Source organism: Nothobranchius furzeri, chromosome 4 (assembly GCF_043380555.1).
Source record: "Nothobranchius furzeri strain GRZ-AD chromosome 4, NfurGRZ-RIMD1, whole genome shotgun sequence".
Lineage (NCBI taxonomy): Eukaryota > Metazoa > Chordata > Actinopteri > Cyprinodontiformes > Nothobranchiidae > Nothobranchius > Nothobranchius furzeri.
Genome location: NC_091744.1, coordinates 4,559,338 through 4,584,545, shown reverse-complemented (window position 1 = coordinate 4,584,545; position 25,208 = coordinate 4,559,338). Strand labels below are relative to the sequence as shown.

At 40.1% G+C, this 25,208-nt stretch overlaps 2 protein-coding genes across 2 annotated transcripts in view; both read left to right on the top strand.

The window, feature by feature from the left end:
• The window catches only part of rbm20 (RNA binding motif protein 20), a 59,836-nt gene extending 51,764 nt beyond the window's left edge, over positions 1-8,072 (top strand). Inside the window, exons 6-14 of the mRNA XM_015967610.3 lie at positions 1-40; positions 577-708; positions 839-918; positions 1,510-2,203; positions 2,286-2,360; positions 2,539-3,094; positions 3,543-3,608; positions 5,580-5,701; positions 7,775-8,072. The exon at positions 1-40 is cut by the window's left edge and continues 107 nt beyond it. Coding sequence (XP_015823096.1) covers positions 1-40; positions 577-708; positions 839-918; positions 1,510-2,203; positions 2,286-2,360; positions 2,539-3,094; positions 3,543-3,608; positions 5,580-5,701; positions 7,775-7,843 — 1,834 coding nt within the window. The 3' untranslated portion in view covers positions 7,844-8,072. The remainder of the gene's footprint in view (positions 41-576; positions 709-838; positions 919-1,509; positions 2,204-2,285; positions 2,361-2,538; positions 3,095-3,542; positions 3,609-5,579; positions 5,702-7,774) is intronic.
• A 7,499-nt stretch (positions 8,073-15,571) lies between these two features.
• On the top strand, positions 15,572-24,117 carry pdcd4b (programmed cell death 4b). The gene is made up of 12 exons (XM_015967631.3): positions 15,572-15,706; positions 16,049-16,155; positions 16,850-17,167; positions 19,764-19,858; positions 20,029-20,142; positions 20,235-20,456; positions 21,413-21,510; positions 22,507-22,621; positions 22,918-23,025; positions 23,230-23,340; positions 23,430-23,569; positions 23,655-24,117. The coding sequence occupies exons 2-12, from the start codon at positions 16,113-16,115 to the stop codon at positions 23,713-23,715; spliced, it is 1,425 nt and encodes a 474-aa protein (XP_015823117.1). The 5' UTR covers positions 15,572-15,706; positions 16,049-16,112; the 3' UTR covers positions 23,716-24,117.
• The last annotated feature ends 1,091 nt before the right edge of the window (positions 24,118-25,208 follow it).

Below are 25,208 nucleotides of genomic sequence, written 5' to 3'. Positions count from 1 at the left end.
GAAAGTCACCAACTACATCCTGATGCGCTCAACTCATCAGGTGCAACATTTGATTATTTATCAGGATTTTCATAGTTGCTGATGTTTTAACTTGGCCCAGTCACCATGACAACAAGTGATCTTTCCTCTGCAGCTGTGCTGCCATAAACAGCTGCACAAAATGCTGCTTTTGCTGTGGTTATGTTTATATTCTAAGCAAAAGCAATGAAAAACCCAATCTCCATACGATTTGTGTAATTTTAAAAGTTTATAAGACCCTTTTTTGCAGCTGCAGCTGTTTTCTGATAACACTCATTCTTGTTTGTTTAACGGCACACCTCTAGTTTCTTTCAACACATATGCAACGTTGTCATCACCCCTATCCCATTTCAATCACATAAAATAAATGCTTTTGATTGCAGCGACTGAGGCAAACGTTCTGGTGGTTTATTTTGGTAATGAAATGTGAGACCATCGCATGATGACCCTAGAATCCACCTTGACGTGTAAAATGTGAATCATCTGAGCAGATAAGCTCCAAGAGACAGAAGCTGTCATGTGTGTGATATTTCTTATATTTTTCTGTTCTCTAATCAGGCCTTTCTGGAGATGGCGTACGTGGAAGCAGCACACGCCATGGTTCAATACTACCAACTGAGCCCGGCTACCATTAACAATGAGAAACTCCTCATACGGATGTCGAAGAGGTACAAGGAGCTGCAGCTGAAGGTAAAACACAAACGCAGAGAGGAGTTGGCCTTTGTGGTGTGTAGATTCTAAATTATTTGTGTGTGTGTGTGTGTGTGTGTGTGTGTGTGTGTGTGTGTGTGTGTGTGTGTGTGTGTGTGTGTGTGTGAAGAAACCAGGAAAAGATGTCGAGTCTATAATCCATGATATCGCCTCTCAAAAAGAAAGGGAGAAGGTACAAGAGCCTGAACAGTAAGTGAACTCCACTTTCTCTTGTTAGAAACTTGGAAAAGTACGGGATAGGATTAGGGCCACTAACAATAAAAATTAATAAATAAATATAATTCTGACTTTATTCTTGGGATAATGTTTTTTTTTCTCTCAAATGTTGGTTTGTCGGACTTCTATACTTTGGTTCGGTGTATTTTTTTTACAACTGGTCTCCAAGTGTTGCTTTTAACAACACAATAGGGAGTCGTGAGAGGCATTCCCAAGGATCTTCCTTGGGCCTTCTCTTATTTTCAGTTTTCATTTTCCATCTACCTTTGTGTTCTTTGTGCTCTGTGCATTTATGTGCGGATGACACAAATGTATATATCTCAAAACCCAGCTTAATTGAAACTCAAGAGTCACTCAGATTTAACTTGAACTGTTGTCAAAAACATGGAAAAGTCCGAGAGGATTGGGGCCAAAAATAAAAATAAAAATAATTATTTCTTTAATTTCAGAATTCTGACTTTTTTCTCAGTCAAAAGTCAGAATTGATTTTCTTTTGTTTTTCTAGCACTAATCCTCTTCCAATAGAGGTTATTTATCCCATTTTTTTCCTTCTTAAAATTTCAGTTACACGCCAGAGAGAGCCCGCTCCCGTAGTCCCATCAGACAGTCTCTGAGTCCTCACTCCCACAGTCCCAGTTTTACCTCCTGCAGCTCAGCCCACAGCCCTCAGGGAGCAGCATTCAGGGGTCCAGACAGAGGAACCAATGGGATGAGTCCTCACAGAGGCTCATGGGATTGGCCTTCGCATCAGAGGAGAGGTGAGGACGAAAGGGAGCGGGATGCTCCTTGGAGGAATGGAGGTACCGTGGATGACAATCGGCCTAATGGACGGCCAGCTGACCGCCGTAAGAGCTACCAGAAACACTCAGGTCATCTCAGCTTGAGATCGTCAGATGAACGAGGAGGCTGTGATGGCACGAGGAGCAGCAGAGACTGGCACCTGCGAGACAGCCCCAAAGGTTTCTCCTTCAACTCCTACAGGAACATGGAAGACGACTTCTACACGGAACATGCGTACAAGTCGGACAAGCTGCTCAGAAGCTCCCACCAGAGACACGAGGTCAAGTCACGGAGGAGGGATGCAGGGGATTACCACGCTAGGTCCAGACATTGTGAGTTTGAGAAAAGTGAGGAGCTGTTGGGCAGACCGGCAGAAGAGAGGAGGCAAAGCTCCCCGAGCAGAGACAGGAGCAGAAACACAAGCAGGAGACACGCAGCTGCAGAGAAACATGAGAGAGAAAACATTACTGAACCTGCTGTGAGTCACTTTTGTTCATTTTGACACATCTGCTGTAAATTTATCACATCTTTTTTAAACAAAGTCTCCTTCTATCTCTTAGAATTGCCTGTCAAAGGAAAAATCTGATTCACCTCAGTGGAGCCAAAAGCCTAAAGAGGAATGTCACAAAGACACTGTGAGTGGGAACGTTGAAAATCTGCATCAAACAAGGGGAAAATTCCGGTTTTTAACGCAACTGTAATTTTTTCTCAACAGTTTTTCAAACACTTTTAACCTACACGTCAACAGTAAGCATGGCTACTACATGCTACAAGGATTTGCAGTAAATGATGTTTCTGATTTGTGTCTTTTAGGAGGAGAAGGCAGAGAACGAAGACACGGATGAGGAGTGCTGGTATCCCAAGAATATGGAGGAACTGGTCACTGTGGATGAAGTGGGAGGAGAAGATGACTCCATTATTGAGCCGGACCTCTCTGAGCTTGAGGAGTTTGCATCCAGCCCCAAAGAGTCTGCAGCTGAAGGCGCAAAAGACAAGCAGGATGCATCATTAACGGCATCCTTGGAAGAGAAGAAGACATCTGAGGAGACGTCTGAGCAGGAGAAATCCAGTGGGGATGCAGGAGGCCAAGCGTCAACATTTACAGCTGATAAAACAGACGATCAGATACCTGAATCCAACACTGAGGAGGAGAAATTGCATCCAGTAGATTCTGAGTGTTCCACCTCCAACCTTGGTGGCTTCCCCAGTGAGGAGTTCATGGAGACACACCTGGAAAACTGCAATCAGCCTTCTGAAGAACCAGCAGAAGACCATGTTGGTTTATCAGGAGAAAACAACACCCAAGAAGAAAAAGCAGCAGAAACGATCCACAATGGAGTTGAATCAAAGGTCTGCGGTCTAAAAACAGGTTTGTGCCGCACAAATCTCCTCACGAGTATTATTTGAGGATTCGTAGTTTACTGGATGAATCTTATCAGTGTTACATTTCCCAGATTTATGTTACTTAGACAATTTAAGAGATATTGATCTGAAATCTGGTCATGGTGGTAGCTGAAAGTCATCTAGAACACGTCCTCATTTGTAAATTGGAGATTCTGGATAACATTATTTGACCAAAGGACGGTAACTCAGTCTTTACTTAACATAAGGCCATCCAGACTTTGGCATGAAAGGTGGCAGACACCGGGGCTTTCACTCAGGAAATTCTATGGCTTTTGTTAAAAGGACATCCAAAAGGCTCACTTAGTTGGGTATTTGAAACTCATTTTCTTATTTTATGGAAACAGAAAAGATTTTTTTATTTGAATAGGTTTGTCCATTTTTACTTTTAATGTTAAAGCATCTATTTTTCACAGAGATTGAAGCTCCATCACCATCTCTGGAGCAAGACAAAGCTGTCAGTGAACACAGCATCCCATTGGGTAAGCATCTCATACATTATTTATTTATTATAAATGCAATTGTAAACAAAAATCCTAAAAGAATGTGTCCCTTCAAAATTTATTTAGTTATTTATTTAGTCCAATTGTTAGCAGACTCAACTAATCCTGTTTAAATTTTGAGTGACTGGATTTTGTGGTTTTGTAAATTTAACTTCATAGATTCAAAATGTTGCACAATAAAGTGAAAGTATAGACATACATTCTTATTTATTGCATGTGTATGTGTGTGTGTGTTTGTATGTTTATTAGTAGAATATGATATGAATCACCAGACAAATTTTAATGAAACTCCCAGCAACTGGTTACCTTATGGAGTCTAGTTTAGCAGTGTCTAACCTTGGTCCTCAGAGGACACCATCCAGCATATTTACAGGTGTATTTCCTTCAACACACCTGCTTTTAATTAGTGAGTGATTAACAAGCTTCTGTGGAGTTTGAAGAGATGCTGAACAGGAGATTGAACCATTGAAACAAATGACTAAAATAGGCTGGATGTCCGTGAGAGCCCATACTGGACACCAGTTCAAGTTCAAGGCAGCTTCAAAGAACGATCAAACTTAGCAGGACCAGAAATTGCTCCAATTCAGTGACTTCTGCAGTTTTAAGCATGATCACAGGCCCAATCCCAAAACTTGCACTTCCACCCTTGTGCCCTTCAATTACACGTTCCCGACCAGGGGCGCGAGTGCGCAGGGTCTCCAGATTCTCAAGTGAGGAAGGTAAACACGCTCCTTTTGCATCCTTGATCAACACTTGTCCCAAGTCCACATCGATTCGGACTTCGGGCAAGGGTATTACCCACAATCCATTGCTGCATGGTGATTTTGAGAAGGAGGCGCGTCTCAAGTGCCTTTTCTAAAATTATTTATTTTTAAAGGAAAGAAGTTCTTTTTAAGACGGTTAATGATATTTATTCATGCTCTGAATGACTTAGACTAAGATTTAAAGGACAGTAACGAATGTAAATTTAGTAAAATAATTGTTTGAAAAGTTTTTACAAAAGGTTTTTTTTAAAGTAAAGCAGACAGCAACCGGCATCCCATCATGTGTTGCGGTCGATGACGCAATGCTCCCTGTCCCAATCATAGGTCCCAATTAGATACACATATGTACTCAAAGCCTTACTGTGCACTTCCTCTAAGTGCACTTCGCAGATGGCCATGGGACTCGGTGAGAGTATTGGGCTTGGGTCTTAGAACCTCTTCATAGGTTCCAGACAACCTGATGCATCAGCACGCTGATTGGCTGGAATGACTCAGCATTGTGCAGGTTGAGAATTACCCCCTGAAGTGTATAATCGTCAGGTTTAAATGGCACACTGAGCACAGCCCAACAGCAACCATAGATCATAGCACACATCACCTGCAGTGTGCTATGATCACAGGTGTGTGTGTGTGTGTGTGTGTGTGTGTGTGTGTGTGTGTGTGTGTGTGTGTGTGTGTGTGTGTGTGTGTGTGTGTGTGTGTGTGTGTGTGTGTGTGTGTGTGTGTGTGTGTGTGTGTGTGTGCAGCACACACAAGCTTCTAGGGAAGTGAACACTGGGAACTTGTTTTAGTTGTGGTTTTGTTTGTTGCTACTTCTTATCTGATTACTGTTTTGTTTTGTTTAATTTACCTGCAATCAAAAGCCAAATAAATTATGAGTAGAGGAAGTTCACTTTGTGTTTTTAAAAGAAATGGTCAATTTAAAAAATATTTACAATAAATCTGTTGGAACCATTATAATTTGTAGTTAATAACTAGGAATCTTCCCACAATTCATCCTGCACTTTTGTCTGGAGTTGTTTGACAATGTAATGTTAGATCCAAATAATAAGACAACTATAAATATAAAAAATGACCAAAAAAGGAAAATGAAATGTGTATTTACAGTTACCACAGAAGGTTGCATGATGCTGAGCTCTCCTCTGAGGGCTGAAAACTGAATATTTTTGGATCTTTTTTCTAATAGGAGTGGAGTTTATTGTGCCAAAAGCGGGGTTCTACTGCAAACTCTGTGGACTGTTCTACACCAGTGAGGACACGGCCAAAGCCACTCACTGCCGCAGCACCGTCCACTACAGAAACCTGCAGGTACAGCATCCTTACAGTGGTGTGACGATTTATCACATTGTGAAAGTGTGCAAAAATAATCTATTTGGCAACAGATGCCATAGCCATGTTAAATCAAAACAGACTAATAATTTATATATAAAGGAGCAATATATTCTACAGTCAATCAAAAAACAGTCTGAAGTGTCAGTCAAGTTGAAAGGAAGGTTACACTGAAACAGATTTCCTTCTCAGCTGAGTGGGGGATTTGTCAGTTTTTCTCCTTTGAAAAAAATCTAAAGAGGGATGCAGTCACTGTTTACAATCTGTGAACCTGTGAGGTGGCGTTGAGATAACTCTGCAGCACCGGTGTCGGTACAAGATCTGCTCGGGTGCAAGATCGGCTCGGGGTCTGCTGATGACGTCAAAGTACGGCAAACCCACTCGGACAAAATACAGTACACATCTATACTGTTGGAAAGAATTGAGCAGTTTCGTTATTAAAATGTTTCTTAAGATGTAAGTTTGTGTTTATAATGGTATTTGTAAAATAAAACATTATATTGTATTCATAATGTTGAACTCCTCTTTGAGCACATCCCTTGAAGGATCATAGGTATTAGCAACACCTGTGAAATTGTATTTGCAGGAAAGAAGTGTGTCCCGTTTATTGAAGTATTTTGTGTTTAGAGTTTTTGACGTCTTGTCCATGCGTAGTTCAGGTACGCTCATAGCTGCTAGCCAAAACTCTGGAGTTAAAAGTTTTCTGGCTTTACTAAAATACCTGTCTGTACTTATTTGATTGATGGTAGTTTTACTTTCTATTGACTCCAAATGAAATCATTTGGCACGTTTCTAATTCATAATTTGTATTAATGTAATCGGTGATATTAGCATTAGCATTCCTATGGGTTTTTCCACATATATTAGCATTGCGCTAACCACTCGCTGCTAAATTGCAGCCTTTGCGATTAGAAAATCTCCTTTTGTCACATCGCAATTTAACTGCACATGCAGTTAATCGTTCAGCCCTAATAAACATGCAGCTCTATGCTAAAAGTGTATTTTCAAAGAGGTAATGATGGATTTCTTTGTAAAAGTTGTCCATCTTTCCAACAGAAATATTTGCCTGGACCAACGTAACGTGATACCAACGTAACGTGATAACAACGTAACGTGATTACATAATTCCGTAAGGTTCATGTTCAGCCAATCAACTACTTTGACGTCATCGGCAGTCGACGGACCCCGAGCCGATCTTGCACCCGAGCAGATCTTGTACCGACAACGGGATTTGTAATTCTACACCGGCCAGCAAAAAGCTCCAAAGTTGTTCTTAGAGGTCCTTCACTGAGAAATCATTTATTACTCATTATTTTTGAAAGTGATCAGTCACTCTGACTTTAACATGCATGCTGAATGTGAAAATTGTGTCCCACACCTATTTCCTGCATTAGCTTCTGATAGAAAAAGGTTGGTGAAACGCTAGGATTTGAAAAGCCTGACAGATCTACATCACACGGACTCACCCACCTTGGCTCGCGACGGGGAAGGCTGTTGTTGGTTCATCGTCCATGCAGGAAACAACAGAGTGTGTCTCAGCTAGTAGAAGCTAACCGTTAGTATTAGCAACTCCACCACACGGCAGAGAGTCACGTTGCTGTTATCCAGTCTGAGGCAAAATGTCCAAATATCAGGAAATGAGACTCAAATCCTGTTGTCTCAAGCTACTTTCTTCTCTGGCTGAATTACTCATGCTTAAACAGGTGCAAAAGAGCATTTTTTCCACAGGACACAACTTACAAGGCATTCATTCCTACTAGAGACCACTGTAAATGTTTTAAAAATATGAGTGAAGGACCTCTTTAAAGAACCAACACCAGAAAAGAGAAGCGACCCAGAAGTTATTTTTTGTACCCCTAAAAAGCCACGGCATCTTTTTGTTTTACTCTAATATCGGGCGAAGAATGCTGGATGTTCACATTGAGCTAACAATGAAGTAGAAACATAGTCGGCTCAAAAAATATGTCAAGCTAATTTTTCAATTACCAACAACTCAATAATGAGTCAATTGCATGTTTAAATACATATTGAAATTTATATTTTTTTTCACAGAAATATCTGTCCCAGCTGGCAGAAGAGAGTCTGATGGGTGTGTTTGCTGAACCCTCTGCTGCTCAGTGACACCAGCTTTCACCTCTGGCACCAAAGGAAGGATCTGTGCAAGTGTATGTAAAACTCCGGAAAACGGAAAATGTGACGAATGGAAGCTTGAAGTTGTGGAGAACTACTTGGATTTTGTTCAGGGGGAATGCCAAGAGGTCTTGAATTGTTCTGTTTTGTACATACTTGAAGTAAAATGTATAGCAAGATTGAGTTATTTAACAGCTTTTTAAATTCTATCTTCACTAAATTATTTTATGGAATTCAGTGAGAAAAAATATTTATAAGTTTTTAAGAGAACATTTTTAATTTCATTTGAACCAATTTGAACTGAAATAAAAATTGCACTGTTGTATTTTAAATTAAAAGTGAAATACGTGTTTATTATTATATAGAGTAAATGCAAAGAGCTGCTGCAGTACAACTGATAAAAACAGCCTACTTTGGCCAACATGTTTTGTATACCTTTTTTTTAGAGTATGCAGCACGAACCCAACCGAATGTTGCAATATGAGTTTTGCACAAAAAAACGTGCAACATCTTAATACACATGTAAAATAGCATTGTGCTCTGGGTTTGCCCCTACCTGTAGTTGGTATTGTATTTATAGATTGTTGTCTGGGTGAACACCAGTGTGTTAGCTTGTTACTGAGTTAAATTTACTCAAGGGGTTTCTCCACCAAACCCAGAGCTTACATTCTGTTTCCAACACCTAGAACTCTAGCTCTGGCATCAAAAGTCCTGTCGTCTCAAAACCATTACTTAGGAGATGAACAACTGATGATTGCTTAAAGCTGCTATAACAAATCTGCAAACAAGCTAGTTTTTGAACGCAAACACGGTCACGAAACACTCACCCCTCCTGTTGGGTATCTTCCCTGAGATGCTTCTGTCGGAACCAGAAACCTGCAATTCCAGAGGAAATGAGATGGTGCTAAACACCAGTCGTCATTTTCTAGGTCTGAACATCTTTTGTTGTCTGTGACTTCAAATGGTGTTTTTTTTTTTTTTGGGACTCTGGTAGTTTGTCCTAAAGCTGAAGTGGTAGCAGTCGGCTGTTTCTCCTTCTCTAATGTAATTGAGCCGTGAACCTCCCACACCAATGGTGTTGTGTTGCTAAATACGTGAGTGCGTAATGAAGAGGACCCAAGGAAGTGTGCTAGACCGACAACCGGATGGTCCAATAGTTGCTTTCAGTCTGAAACATATTGGCAGAGGTTTATAGACGAATGCAAGAGAACCAGTTTATTCAATTATTTCATTTTGTTATCTCCACAATATATTATAGCTATACTATATTAGAACATTGTTAAGAAGATGCTTTTTTACAAACAGGAACACAGTTAAAGCAGGTCAGGACAGTTCCCACAGCTGTCTTCAAAGATGTTTTTAATTAATTCAAAAGCATGATTTGAAACACTGTTTATAAATCTCGTCAGCTCTTTTGATCTATGGTGTTTATAGATCCTACTTAAAGGTGTTCTAGAATTCAAATATGTATTTACCTTGCTGTTGTTGAATATAAGCAGCTTGGGCTGTCCAAAAAGTCTGTGCTGTTTCTGACCTGCTTTCCTAAAACTAATAATTTTGTAATGGCCTCGGAGAAATGTTCCTTCTAAGAAAAGTTGCGATAATGCATCACTTGCATAGACCCCCCCCCCCCCCCACACACACACACACACACACACACGCCACACACCCCCACACCCCACCCCCGAAGCATGCATGTCCCAACCTACTTCAGCATTAGCGATATATAAAGTTGGTGGCAATAAAGCTAACCACCTGAGCTACTGCAAAGTCCTTATTTGACAAGAGGAAAACAGCAAAGAAGAATGTTGGAGCACGTTGTAACGTTCCAAGGTGTACTGGGAATATTCTGAAAACACGGCTGCACTCAGAGTATAGCCTCAGGTAGCGTCATAAAGCAGTTGGAGTAAACCGGACAATCAGCTTTTGTAACATTCATGTCCTGTGTTTCCATTGAAGGGCTTTATTATGGGGTTGTGTTTTGCGATTTCTTAGGGCTTTTGGGCCGTTTTCAGCCCCAACAATATTTCATATAGAGGCTCAAAGACCAGTTTTCATACATGAAAAAAATGTATGCTAAAACCCTTGCAAAGCATCAGGCTGTTCTGTTCCAACAGAGTTTAATAAATAGCAATCACAGATTGATAAAGAGTGTTCATGTACAGAGAATGTTGTTTAAAATGTTGTTTATTAAATAGACAGCAACGGAAGTTGTGTTGGGCCAGTTGTAGTAGCATTGGAACCTCTGATGGAAAATTACTTTTACAGAGTATTGCTGATATACATTAGCAAACTTACTTCAGTACTTTTTTGTAATGTCATCAGAGATCCAAGTAGTTGTGAAGATAATGTCTGTACTTGTTAAAAAAAACATCAGATAAATCCAAGTGCATGGCTCGAATAACATTTTGAAATGGTTAGGGTTAAGTTTTAAATAATCATTTGGCTTTTATTCAAAATGAAAGTGCAAAATTAATAGTTTCAAAGACTTGAACAAGAAAGAGAATAAATAAGATTTGCAATAAATGTTTACTGATAACGATTTGATGTTTGTGACATTTTTCCTTTTTTGTTTACTTAAGTGAAAACTTTGTCAAAATGACTAAAATTATTTCTTAATTATGTTGTGTTTTGTTGCAGCCTGAGCTCTTGAGAGAATTGTATTTTCTTAGTTAAAAAAACACATTCTCAGGTTTGTTGCTGAAATATATCTCATTGTGAAAATGACGTTTATAACATATGTGTAACTGTGACTTTAAGGCTCCTGTTGTTTTTAATTATCTTGATGATTGTGATTTTAAATATTTCTCTGCCAGGATTAAAAATTTGCTTTCATGTGAAAATGGAAAAAAAATATTACTCTTTAGAATTTTTTTTTTGGACTGAAGATTATCCCAGCCTTATGTGTCATCTTGTTGGACACATTTCATACCCTAAAGGCCTTAAACTGGACCACTATGTTAAACATGACAAGTTTCATGTCACAGTAATCTGTTACAAGAGCATCAGGTCAGATTATGGTTTTACTGTGAATCCTGATCCTGTGAAATTATGTTGAAATAAACCTTGATGAAGTATCATATTTCAAGCTTTGATTTGTTATAATTATGATGTTTATGGTTAACAGCTTATGAATACTCCAACATTCTAGGCTCAATATTGCACTCTAATCAGCTATTAATCCAAAACAACTGCAAAGGGTTCCTGAGCCTTTAGATGGTCTCTCAGTCTGAGCTGAGCTACTGAAATAAAAGTGTTTTTGCACAATTTTCTAAGTTTTACAGTTACACCTGTGTGTTTTGTGTGCTTTGTGTTTTAGAATGTTACACATCTTGTGAAAGAGCTCCCTCAAGTGTTGATAAAAGGAAAAGGGTGTGAGAATGTGTGGATATATCGGCAAGCTACTGGAATTTAAATTTTATTGGATTATCCACTATAATGAATAGTACTTACAGTCTACTTTTGGAAGTTTATTTTCAGTTTAAACGTTGTACATTTTATTTTATTTAAAGGAAAATCAGGAACAAATGCCCAAAATGCCTGATTTAGTGCAGGAAGAATGATGCAATTTTACATCATGCATAGTTGTGTTGATTTCTGATTAGGTCTTTAATTACCCATTGAGTTGTGTTATTGTTTGAATGCTGCAAAGCATTCAAACTATAGTGATCCTGTTTCTCTTTATAGTCGGTTAGTTTACTATTCTGCTTCCGCATATTTTTGGCATTTAACTACTTCCACAATTCTTCAACTATTTACACAATTTTGAAATCAAAACGTTCAGCTCGTTCAGCTTATGCCGGCAATGACTTTTGGTTTTAAAATATTTTACACTTTTGAGATATTCAGCTTTTTCTGTGATTTTTGGTCCCATTGAAATGAATGGGATTGCTCAAATTTCAGCTAAATCCTATCACTTTTTTGAACTCTTACTCTTATAGTTTAACTTTAATCTAGATACTTCATTCAAGTTTCCACAAACTCACAAGACTTTCAGCTATTGCTGTTGTTTTTATTTATTTATTTATTCATTTTTTATATCTATTACAGTTTTTCTAAAATCACAGGTAGAAGTTGAGGTACGGCTTGGGATTTTCAGAAAAAATCACAAAAATTATAATGGGGAAAGAAAGGAGAGGTGACCGATCCCTTGCTCTATTTCTGGCATTGTCCCGAGAGAACCGTGAGTCCAATTGAAATGAGACGCATGCTGGCTTACAGCTTACGAATATACCTTCGTTTTTAGCTATAATTCGTGAATGTACTCCAAACATTGTGGTCGTACAGATCATTTCTTTGAGAATTTTTAAATAAAAAAAAAATGCTTCCCACCACTCTAAACTGAAAATTCCGCACTCTAACATTTGACCTTCACGTTCACCCAGACCCTTTGGAGTACTGAAACAAATTATATCTCAACAAGTAGGAATTTTTGTCAGTTTTTCAGAATGGGTTTCATTTTATCTGTAAGTGTTATGGTTCTTTCTCTACAAGCCTCAAAAGGAGAAGAGAACCTGATTCTGTCTCATTGAACCCATGTTAAAGGAACAGAGATTTTCTCAGCTAAAATGTTCTCGTCATAGCTTCTAGAAAATTCATGGTAGGCACATAAAATTTCACACAGATGACTATCAAAGCCTTCTTCCGCTCACGCATTTTGAGTTTTTCCAATAAGTGTGGCGGTTTTTGAATGGCAATGAGACGTGTCAGAGGTCTGAAATGACATCTGAGCAGCCGAGCTCTGTTAAATGCATGATTTATGAAATCTTGAAAAAAAAATTCCACCGACCACATCTTTTATAGTACACTAATGATTTTCTCAAATTTAGTAGGTTTATTGTCAGCTTCAAAGTGATGTCTTCAGTTTTGCTGTTGGCATTACATTTTTTGTGCTATAAGCCGCAGAAGGAGGACTGTGCCAGCATTCCTCCATTTGAATCCCTTTTAAAAAAGCACCTGTGGCCCGACAGACAGCTGAAATGTTCTCCTCATATCTTCTAAGACTTCACACACATGACCACCAAAGCCTTCTGCCGCCCACGCTTTTTGAATTTTTGAAATCGGTGCAGTACTTTTCGAATGGTGATGAGAAGTTTGACAGGTCCAATTTCACTTCTGAAGGACAGATTTAAAGGCTTCTCTCATTAACAGGAGTACGGCTGCATGTCTCCAACAGCTGGGGGAAAAGGCGGGAAGACGGTGCTTCTCTCTGATTGGTTGAGACTGTTCAACCATTTTCTGTCCAAGCAGGATTGAGCACCCACACATATGATACATCAAATCGACCAGCTTGGTCTCAGGAATCTTGTATTCAGTTTTAAATGTGTTATCTGTCACCATGGTAACACAAGTGCATAAGGATATCCCCAAACAAGTCTCACTGAATGTGAAAAGCCTAATGTTGAGCCTATAACATACTTCTGTTTCTTATCTTTCTGAGCTCTATACACTTAAAACTAGCAGCATAGCTGACATTTTAACACTAGTCAGAAGGCAGGAACCGCCCCCTCCTCCTTTGCTGCTCTCTCATTGGCTGAGAGTTTTCAATCGTCTTATGCCAAATAGGAAATATGCACCCACACATATGATAAATCAATTCAACCTGCTTGGTCCCAGGAGTCTTGTATTAACTTGATATTGTGTTCTGCGTTACCATGGCAATGTGCTCAGCAACAACATTTAAAAAAATTTCAGACACAACTGTATCAACATACTTTTAAATATAGAAATGTTATTCAAAGTTTAAAAGAGTCATGTGACGTTGTACATTGCTTCATTAAAGCAGACTCCTGTCATCTGTTACCATGGCAACACAAGGCACTACAAATCACTTTAACCAAGTCTCATAGGAATGAATATAAAAAGCTGAATATTGAGCCAATAACAGACTTCTGTTTTTGAACTTTTTGAGCTATCTCTACTTAAAACTAGAAACAAGTTAAATTTGATTGACCGTCAGAAGGTGGGAAAGTGCCCCGCTCCCTCCCAGCTCCCTGATTGGTTGAGAGAAGTCAATCATCTTCTGGCTAAATGGACTTACACACCCACACGTGAGACATCAAATCGATCGGCTTGGCCTAAGGAATCCATCCATCCACATATAAATCCATACATGATTCTATCTATCCATCCATCCATCCATTCATCCATCCAGTAAACCATCTAACATCCATCCAACAGTCCATTTATCATTTCATTCATCAAACCATTCATCAATTCCATACTAAGTCTGAACATATGTTAATCTATCAGTTTCAGATATCAGTAAATGTTTCTAAATTCACAGTTCAGCCAATTGTAAAAATTGACCTATTAAACTATTCTCATTCAAATGCCAACTGTTTAAACATTTCAACTTTTGAGTTTTTAATCAATGTTCAAAGATTTAAGTTTTCTGCTGTTTAGCATTTTTTTATCCATTCTCCACCTATATTCTGAGCTTTATTACACTTGTTGGTGATTTTTTTTCTAAATCTTTAAATACATTCAGCTCATTTTGACAGTTTAGCTTAGTTTCAGCATCACTTCAGCTATTCAGCAGCTTCAGCAATCAGTTTTCAAATCTAGCATATGCTGCTAATTTCACAGTTCAGCTAAATGTAAATATTAAACTGTTAAGCTTGTCCTACTGAAATCACATGTGTTTATACATTTTAGCTGTCCCGATTTTTATATAATGTTCACAGATTTCCGTTTTCTGCTGTTTAGGATTATTTTTCTCTATTATTCACTTACTTTTTGTGCTTTACTTGGTTGGTGCTTTTTGCTTCTAAATCTTTCAATACATTCAGCTCATTTTGACAGTTTTGCTTAGTTTCAGCTTCAGTTCAGCTATTAAGCTGATTCAGCTAACAGTTTAAGCCAGGGGTGCCCAATCCTGGTCCTCGAGGGCCGGTATGCAGCTTGTTTTAGTTTTAACTCTCCTTCAACACACCTGATTTCAATCAGTGGGTGATTAACAAGCTTCTGCAGAGCCTGATGAGATGCTGCACAGGTGATTCAACCAGTTAATCAAGCGTGTTGGTGCAGAAAAACCACAAAACCTGCTGGATACTGGCCCTCCAGGACCAGGATTGGGCACCCCTGGTTTAAGCTATCCAGCATTCAAACAGCATTTCTGCAAGAAATGCAATTTATCTAGTTTACCTTTGTGTTCGTGTTTAAGGTCACTGGGGGCTGGTGGTATTTGAGTGAGAGGCAGGATATACCCTGGACAGGTCACCTGTCCATCATAGGGCCAAAAGACCCATTCACTCACACATTTTAGTCACCTCATTCTTTAATTTGTAATTTAAAGTTGTTGTTGTTTTTGCAAACTTTGGTAATGCCCATTTTTTCTAAATCCATAGTCTAAATACACAGTCCCTTTTTATTTGACTGGTTTGTTTACTGTCTTACTTTGAGGGTGTTCATTTTTACAGTCTGATTATTCAAGATTATAGATATGATTTTGTGTAAAAATAATAATTTTATTAATCATTAATTTTCCTTCATATCGTCTTAAATAAATGTTTGTAACAAGATCAAGATATATATTTTGTTATTGAGTAAAATTATGTCATTCAAGTTCAAGAGAGGAAAGATGCAGATCTGCAGTATCACCGATAGGGGCAGCACTTTATATAGTGCTGAACATCATGGAACTTGCCAGAAAGATGCAAAAATTTCCATGTTGCATTTTCATTGGCTGGATGCGGATCAGCCCCCTTCCGCAGCCAATGAGATTCGAAAAACCCTGGACTACGTGACTGCGTTGCTGGGTAAGTAGAACAAAAACAACGGCGTTGGGGTCGGAGTTTGAAGCTTGGTCAGACCATAGACTGTACATACGGATTCAGACAATTCAGACGGACGGTAAGGGAGATTAACACGTTCTGTTTTATTAATGTTGTTAGAAATTTAATATTCGTGCCAATTTCGTAAAATCTCGCTCGCGCAGCCAAATAACCGTGGTTTTACCTTTTGCTAACCTTTCCCAACGGAAAAGTTAGCGATGCATAATAGCAGCTACATAAAACGTAAAGGCTACAATGCAATTTGCAACTCTATATAGCTAGCTTAAGCTATTGTTTATCAACAGTGCGACTGAATGGAGGGGGAGGGAGGGAGCCGTCGTAAGCTGCAACATGCCCAGACATATTATCACCGCTCGTCTGCACGGACCGGATATTTCAAAGTTTCCTTTTATTTATCCAGGTATCTTCGGTTTCGAATTCAGTTTTGTTGACGGTTCCTGTGCTAAAGCTCTCTACTGTAAGACATGGCAGCCGACTGCGTGGCTTGGCTGAACGCTTACCCAGTTGGTGAGTGAGACACACACACACACACACACACACACACACACACACACACACACACACACACACACACACACACACACACACACACACACACACACACACACACACACACACACACACACACACACACACACACACACACACACACACCAGAGTTTAAATGTCTCATCAGCTGGATTCGGTGTAGGGTAGTGGGACATCCTCATGTGGAAGTAGTTGGTTTGCTTGCTTCCTTGCACTGCACGTTGATTATACTCAACTCAGGTTTTGTGGTTGACTTTTCATTGAAGCATTTGTCATTTTAGATTATGTCCTGCTAAGAGGATAAAGTTTCCACATTAACAGCTGATTTGTCTTGTTTTTGTCACACATACTTGCAAATTCTAGATCTGCAAACACTTGCAAAACCTGAGAAAATGTCAAATGCAGTTTTCAAACGAAGATGTCACAATTAAACATTCCTTTAAACCGTTCTTACACAAGCGTAAAGACGGTTTTCATTTAAGAGGTGCTAAGGCAGTATAAATGAAAAATACCTAAAATAACAAATGTCACAACATTCTGTATTTGCTCCGATTGTTTTTATCTGAAGTGAAAAAAATTCATCTAAAATATTTGAATGTCTTAGTCGGAGAAATCGATTTAGATTTCTGCACTGAGCATCAGATTTTCTACATATGTTATTATAACCCAACAGACGCTGAGGACCTCAGTGATTCCTTCCTTTCTGGAGAGGAGGAAAATGGGGGATTGGCTGTCCACAACAAGAATATCAGCAATGAGATCAACAGCAACTGGTTGTCTTCGACCAGCAACAGCATCCACGAGGCACGTCTCAAGGCGAAGGCCAAACGGAGGCTGAGGAAAAACTCCTCCCGAGACTCCGGTAGAGGGGACTCTCTCAGTGACAATGGAGATGTGAGTCGGGGGATTTCTGTAGCGCCTACAAGTCCAAAGAGCAAGCTGATGGACCGAAAGTCCCGGATGAGGAAGGGCAGAGGTCTGCCAAAGAAGGGTAAGAGCATAGAAGTGTTCTGGTGTTACACATCATCCTCGCTCTCCAAAGGGAATGTGCTTCATCACTGCTTCCTGCTGTTGCTGTCAATTGTTGGCTTTTGGGTGATGAGCTATAAACCTGCTAGTGCGTAAACAAGTAGCCGGTTGATTACAAGCAGCTCAGTCCTTTAGTGTGCTGCTTTCCTTTCTTGCCATCTGTTCAGGAAGCTTTTCTGGAAATCTCCACAACGGGATATATTCATTACCGGGAATCCTTTTCAACCCCTGTCAGACAGATACAGAGGAATTTTAATGAGCCTTTTAAGGATCATCACTTGTTTTATTTACTTTTGTGTTTCTAAAAAGAGCTGAGTGGAGCACACATTTAGATGTTCCTCAGTACAGTGGGGTTAATCCACTTGACTCTATTAATGAGCAGCAGAATAAGGCCATGTCCAGCTTTTGTGGCACAGAGTCCATCCTCTCTGTTGCACAACAGCACCAGTGGACCTCTGCCGTTTGAGCTCCAGGCTCTCCTGCATTAAAACGTTGTACATCTGAAAACTTGAGAGGTAGTCGTTGAGGATTTGCTGACTTATTTTTTATTTTATGTCACCATGTTTGTTAGGACTAATGGAGATTTTTAAGGCATGTTTTAAAGCCGCTTTAGTATCGAGGCTCACAAACTGCCTGCAGTCTGCTGGTGCTGTCCTCAGACCACACACCTGGTTTGTTCTTTGTGCCTACACAGACGCAGTTGGAGTTTAATGTGTTGGCGTACACACGGGCAGCATTACATTCAGCAACGGTGCTGGGTTGCATTCACATTGCATATAAACTGGTGCATTTTTGCCATTGTGTGTAACAAATGCTTTCTCTGTAAGGACACAAAGTATCATGGCTATGCAGTTTAGCGGTCTGAATAAACAACATGATTGTTTACATGATGTAGCTGCAAGAAAGCCACGTGCACACACCGATTGTGACCAAGCATATTTGCTATTCACACAAAAGCAAATAAACCTGTGTCAGACATGAATGATATTTATGATTTATGTTGATGTTTTAAAATTTATATAATTTTTTTGTTGTTGTGAAGCAGCGATGAAAATTTTGCACATTTTATATCCTGTTTATAAATCAACTCATTTCTAACTTGCTCGGTCTATTTTAATCACTTCGAAACAACTGCTTTAATTTTAGAGTTGCCATGGAAACTGCTATTTTACATTCTTTCCCTGAGATACTTTTGTTCTGGGAAAAAAAACTCCTCATATTTGAGGTTAATGAGGGAGATCACTAGCCTGGCAAACCATTCTATATATGTGAGTCTGTAGTCTAGCCACGACCTATAGAGAGAGCTCAGTCGTGGGTTAGAATCTACAGTTGTCTTTTAAACTGTCTATGGATGCTATTAACAAACAACGCAACATACTCTCCACTATGGATGTCAGTCAACATGGCAGTCCGCCACACACTGTCAAAGGAAATGCAAATACATCCTTTCTCTAAAGCACTTAAGTATCTCTATCTGCTCTTGAATGAAAGAAAAGCCCACGTCTAAATATTTCAGAGTTGATGCCAAAGCTGTTTCAAACGAGCCGTCGCCATCTTGTTTCACTTCGTTGCAACATCCCACCCACCAAACCGACAGAGCGCTGTGATTGGCATAACAGAATACAGTTCAGGCCAATGCAGGGTTTCACCCAGCGCTTCATAAGCCTGGGGGCCCGCCAGGCTAAGCGTCATGCCCCGCTCCCCGACCCTACCGTGTCCGCTGACACGAACGGCACAACAAAACTAGAGCCCTTCATCAGCTGATACTGGTGAGAAACAGCAGTGGAACATGTGCGACCATACCCCCCCCCACCCCCCCTCCCCGCTCACAGAGGAGCGCTGCGGACGGAGCGTGCGACCCACCTCACCCCCCACCCACCCACACACATACACACACACTGACGGCCGAATCTGCCAGGCTCAACTCATTTTCTGGGTGAAACCCTGCAATGGTAGACCTGCTGTGGCTCCTATGGAGCGTGGCTGGACTGACATGCAGAGCAAAATCATTTTGCTTCGGCAATTGTCTTGTCTAGATTTCTAGGCTTGGAGATCACTAAAATGACTCCTATGTTGTTAAAGCCATGCTATTCAACTTTTTCATACTTTTAAATTTTCTTGAGCCACTAAGTGCTAAAACGACCCTTTACAAGGTTAATGAAATGTCACTCCGACTCCTACCGCCCTCTGTGGCCAGAATATCGCATTTGCGACTTCAGAGTAAAGTGGAGCTGGCATGCCAGCACTGGAGTCTTCTTCCAGCACCTTTTCTGCATGTTTTAAATTGTGAACACAGCTGATTTTGTTTGATTTAGTGATGAACTGCTCCCGTAGACACTAAGGAAGGCTGAGGAGACATTTTAGCAGTTAGATGAAGGTGTTAAAATATAAACGCACAGCAAGGTTTCACTTTTGGATAACTGATGGGCACTAGGGGGTGCTAAAGGCAAGCCAAAACTGCATAGAATCCTTTTAATGTTTGCATTTATAAAAACCAGATTTCAATAGTGTCGGCGAAAGCAGTCAGGTGAAAAAATGACCCCAATTGTTGTCTGCAGGTGGGGCAGGAGGAAAAGGTGTGTGGGGCAAAACTGGTGAAGTTTACGGACCGGTGGTGGTAGATGAGAAAGACCCCAACTACGATGAAGATCAGGTAATGGCTCTTAATATTTATGGGTTTTGTAAAAATTCAGTACAAACTCCTCCAAGAATGTTCAATTAGATTTTATTTATTTACTTATTTATTTATTTGTTAGTTTTATGAGTGCTTAACGCTAACTGTGAGCTTTATTTACGTGTGCCGACGTAATTGTACCTTGACAGGAAAACTGTGTTTACGAGACCGTGGTGCCCCCGCTGGAGGAGAGGGACTTTGAGAAGACGGTCACCCCCATAGTGCTGGAGTACTTTGAACACGGTGACACAAATGAAGTAGCTGTAAGTGAAATAACCTGCACCTTTAATGTAAGATTAAACAAACAACCCTCTCAAAATGTGTTGTGAGAATTAATTTTGCTCTTCACTTTCAGGAGCTGCTTTCAGAACTGAACCTGGGTTCCATGCAGAGCGAGGTCCCATCACTGGCTGTGTCTCTGGCCCTGGAGGCTAAGGCTAGCCACCGAGAGCTCACCTCCAGGCTGCTGGTTGACCTTTGTGGGACAGTTCTCTCCCACAGCGACATGGCGACCTCTTTTGACAAACTACTGAGAGATTTGCCCGATCTGGTCCTCGATACGCCTGGAGCTCCTCAGGTGGGTCTCACAGTATGTTTGTTTGTACAAACGTCACTAGTTCTGGACATGTAGAATTTTTAGCTTGCTGTAAACATCTGTACAAATTGAAATGTTTCACTTTTGGTGTCACAAATACACTCAACACGCTTGAAGCTTGACTCCAGTTTTGTTTCAGTTCAGGAGCTCTCACGCGGCCTGTGGTTTAGCAGAGGGGAACAACGCTGTGGCTTGACTTGTTGGTTTGCGAGAGCTAGCTGGTGTATTGTGGGCGTGTGTGAGCTCGCTCCTTTTCAGTCTGCACAGACATGAGATCTCCAGCTATTGTCTGCTTGTGCTCATAAAATGCAAGCTCAGCAAAGGACGCTCAGAGGGCTATTTGTTGTCCATCCCCCTTCGCCCCTCCTTGCTCCATCTGATTTGTTCTGACTGGTCATCTGTGCCCCAAGTTCTCAGAGAGGTTTGAGGGGGTATTATGGGCCAGCTCCTCCCTCACTCCCCACCATCTGCACTTTAAATCAGCTGTTCTCATTTTCACACACACATGCTGCTTTTCTCTCCCCCTGCCTGCCAGTCTGCCCACAGCGACAGGTCAGCTGGGATGTAGCTAGATCCTGTTAGCACAGAAACTGGGATCTGGCTTTGTGAGGGTCAGGAGAGCAAATCCAGCTCTTTCGTTTCCCTAAATCAGGCGTTCTCACTACTGTAAACACACACGTGTGCCTCTGAGGCCACTGTCAGCCCACTACTCCAGTATCAGTGGTTTTTAGGGTTTCATACGTGTTGTTTTTGTTGGATTTCTGTAGTAAACAAGTAAAAACACATGATCTTGTTAGCTTAGTTCAACAATAACATGTAGACCGAAGAGGAAGCTGTTGACATGATTGTTTGTTACACTCATAAATGCAAAACCTGGAGCTATGGAACAGGCTTGGAATTGTTTGCCATTTTTTAACCACTGTGTTGTTTTCTTTCAGTTGGTCGGACAGTTTATTGCACGTGCTGTAAGCGATCAGATACTCTCCAAGAGCTACATAGATGGGTACAAAGGCAAAGTTGATTGTGAATATGCAAGGTGTGTGACCCCTGATAACACTGCTTTACACTTGATTCTGCTGTTGTTTGTGTTACATTCTGTGGTCATTTACAGATTAATAAATAGAATTCTTGAAAGTAAAATTAATAAAATCTATAAATGACTATTTTATTATTTCTTTTTACATTTCCTGCTAGAAGAGGACCATCAGGCGGATCAAAGGTCCTGAATCACGTGTCTTGGACAGCTGAATAAATAACATGTTCAAAGTACATGGGTAGCGCATGGGTCCAGCATCTTTGGGGGACGCCATATTAGACACCATGTTTCCTTCTGGCCGGCTTGGGGTCCTGCGCCTATCGATGACGTCACACTAGATGATTAGCTGAACGTACTACTTATGGAAGCTATGTTACCACATTCAAAAACATTTAGGCAGTAAGAAACAAAAATTTTATAACAAAACTGCTAAGCTTATTTTATTTAGGCGCAGGCCCCCGAGCAGATCTGGAAAGTATAGCACCAGAAAACTACAATTGGCATTGCACTCTAGACTACACCTCTGTATATTAGCAGTGCTCTTCTGCCACCTAGTGTTCAGTTCAGTACACAACATTTACAATGCTCCATGTCCATTTACACTTAATCAATTACACACACTAAAATGTACTCATCCCAAACAAATCCCACAATGGTTAATGAGTCCAAAGTAATCAAACAGACCTTGAGGGTACGGAAATATACTCATCAAAATGTGAGGATGTCATCTGCCTCACTGACATTATTTTTAATAAAAATAATTGCTTAGGTGCAAATTGTCTTGAAATGTGATTAATCAAGAGTAATTCATTCCAAAGCCTCTGATTAATTAGAGACGTTTTTTTTATCAAGTCCCTCCCCTACTCAAAATATAATTCACAAATCAAACATGTCTTTTAGTAAATAGAACAATTCAATAATGAATTTTGAAGTACTGTGCTCACTCCTTAAATTATGTGTAATTTCACAAAATTTATATTTTTGTTTAATCCTCAGGGCGGCGTTAGATCGAGCTGCTGTGCTGCTGAAGATGAGTTTGGGGGGGCTTCGGATAGACAACCACTGGGGAACAGGGGGAGGCCAGAGACCTGTCATCCAGCTTATTAGAGAGGTAGGTAACATGTTTTCTTTGTGTTCAGTTGTGAACCAAACATTTCAGGTAAACATTCGTATGCATTTGTCTTCATATGAACACTACGTCCTGAGAGACTCGCTGAGTTGTTTTTAATAAAAAGGTTTTTAACCTTTATTTTAAATCGAGGGTTTAAAACAACTTAACGTTTCAATGCATTTTCATGCAAATGCCGTTTTAGTGAAGATATGTAGAATTTATATACAAAAGTTTAAAAAACTTTCAGTGTTATTGAAGTTTTTTGCAGAGTTAACAATTCTGATTTTCTGTGTCAGATGAACCTGCTGCTGAACGAGTACATCCTGTCTGGAGACAGTAAGGAAGCTGAGCGTTGCCTTCGGGATCTGGAGGTTCCCCATTTCCACCACGAGTTTGTCTATGAGGTAAAAGCTTGTGTTTTTGTAGGCCTATTAGGAACATTTCTTAATGCAGAAAGTGATCACTTCTTGTACACTTAAATGACCTGTTTTGTGTAAAGGAAAATTGTGTGCAATGATGTAAAACGGCAGCACAGTTTACAGCATTTTGTCGCACCCACCTCAAACTTTTGCACAGTACTGTACATGAATGCATCACTGTTCCTCCAGGCAATCGTGATGGTGTTGGAGTCTAAAGGCGAGAAAACTTTCAAAAAGGTTCTGAAGCTTCTCAGTTTATTCTCAGCATCATCCATCATCACTGTGGACCAAATGAAAAGGGTGAGGCGCCACCTGCTGGCCGAATCGGTTTACTGCTTGTGGTTTCACAGACTGGCCGTTTAGTTACCTTTCTGTTTTGTTTCTCTTAGGGCTTTGAGAGAGTTTACATGGATATTGCTGAAATAAACATTGATGTCCCGCGTGCATACTTCCTCCTGGAGCAATTTGTGGAGAAGAGCTTCAGTTTGGGAATTATTGGTGTGAAGTTACGAGATCAGTGTCCTCGCTGGTAAGTGTGCCGATTCTCTTGGACACACTTATGCAGATACATATTTACTTATATTTATAAGTGTTTGTTGTGTTGTTTTAAACAGGAGCCGGAAGAGATTCGTCAGCGAGGGAGATGTCGGTGTTGTGAAATTTGATCGGTACTGAGGTGTCCTTCCTGTGCACCAGAATCCCTGAAGAGAAGAGGATGGAATGATTATTTGCTTTTTTCTTTGTTTTTTAAATCGCATAGTAGAATTGTCTCCCTTCTAACAGTATGACTCTGGAATAGAGGTGAGGTTAAAAGAACTGCACTTTTCATTTGATCCAAAGTAGATCACTTTCTTCAAGGTGTTCCTGTATAAACATTTTCATAAGCTATCCCTGAAAGTGCCACACCTCCCAGTGACAGTCATTCCGCATTTGTTTTGTACAGTATTTTATTTTCTGGTATTACTGCCACTCCTTAATTTGTTGTTTTTGATTTTTCAAAAGTGTTGTTTATACTGAAAAAACAAATTTGTGTTGTTTTATGAAAATGTGGAGTAAACAAATAAAGGGAGAATGTTGGTTTGCTGCAGTCCTACCTCCTTAACTAGCTGCTTCCAAAAAGCTCTTAGGACTTTTGTCTTTTTCAAAGGCTAAATTACAAAAGTCATTTCAAAACAATGATGACATCACACAACAAAATTGTGTGAAGAGTGTTTATTTGTGGGGTGGGGGTGGGGGGGGGGGGATACAGCAGAATGGCTCCTTGTTGATTACATAACTAAATATTCAGAGTCATGAATGTCAATTTTGCAGCATGGTAAACAAAAACAAGTTGTGCATTTATTCTACACACAATGATCCATCTCCCTTTCACAGGACTTCACCAGAAACTTTGCTGAATGCAATAATACAGAATTGGGAGACACAATAACTTGACAACCATGCAGAAGATCATATTAAAGATTGGATCAGTAACATTAATATTTACAACTGTGGATTGTGTTCTGACTACAGAAAAGCTTAATTTGAAGTGTACTTACTAGCAGAACTTTATTAGATCTACTCTCAAACCTACGTAACGTCACATGACCCGTTGTCCATTACTTGACCAACTCCGCTTCCTAATTCCTTATTTTCCTTAGCATAAAATCTTTCAACCATGCACTTGCTCCTTCAAAGCCATTTCCTGTCGTTTGACAGCCTCTTGAGCCTCCATCTGCATCTTCTCCAGTTTCTCAAGGGTGACTGATTTGAGGGGGAGCAACTTTGGCTTACACAGAACCATGGTAGGAACGTCTTCCATGGAAAGCTGCCCTGTGAGTGTCGTCAAAACAAACAATAATTTTCAGAATGCTGGCTCAGATGAAAAGATAATGCATCTCAGCTTGATTTGTGCCATTTTCCACACCACGTTCAAAGAAAGATCTCCCTACACTTCTGGGAAAAGAAAAATGCAGAAAGAGCTGTACAACCACAAAATGCATTTGCTGTTAATCCTCAATCTACAAGCATTTGCTAATGTTCAAAATGGCATTGCTGGTCAGGTAATACTAATCTCCCTCTGCTTGGATATGAACAATTTAGATAGAAATATTCTGCAGCTATTATTGATCCAAGTGGCAGAACTGTTTGCTTGCAGCAGTGGCGATGGGCAGAAAAACGCACACTAG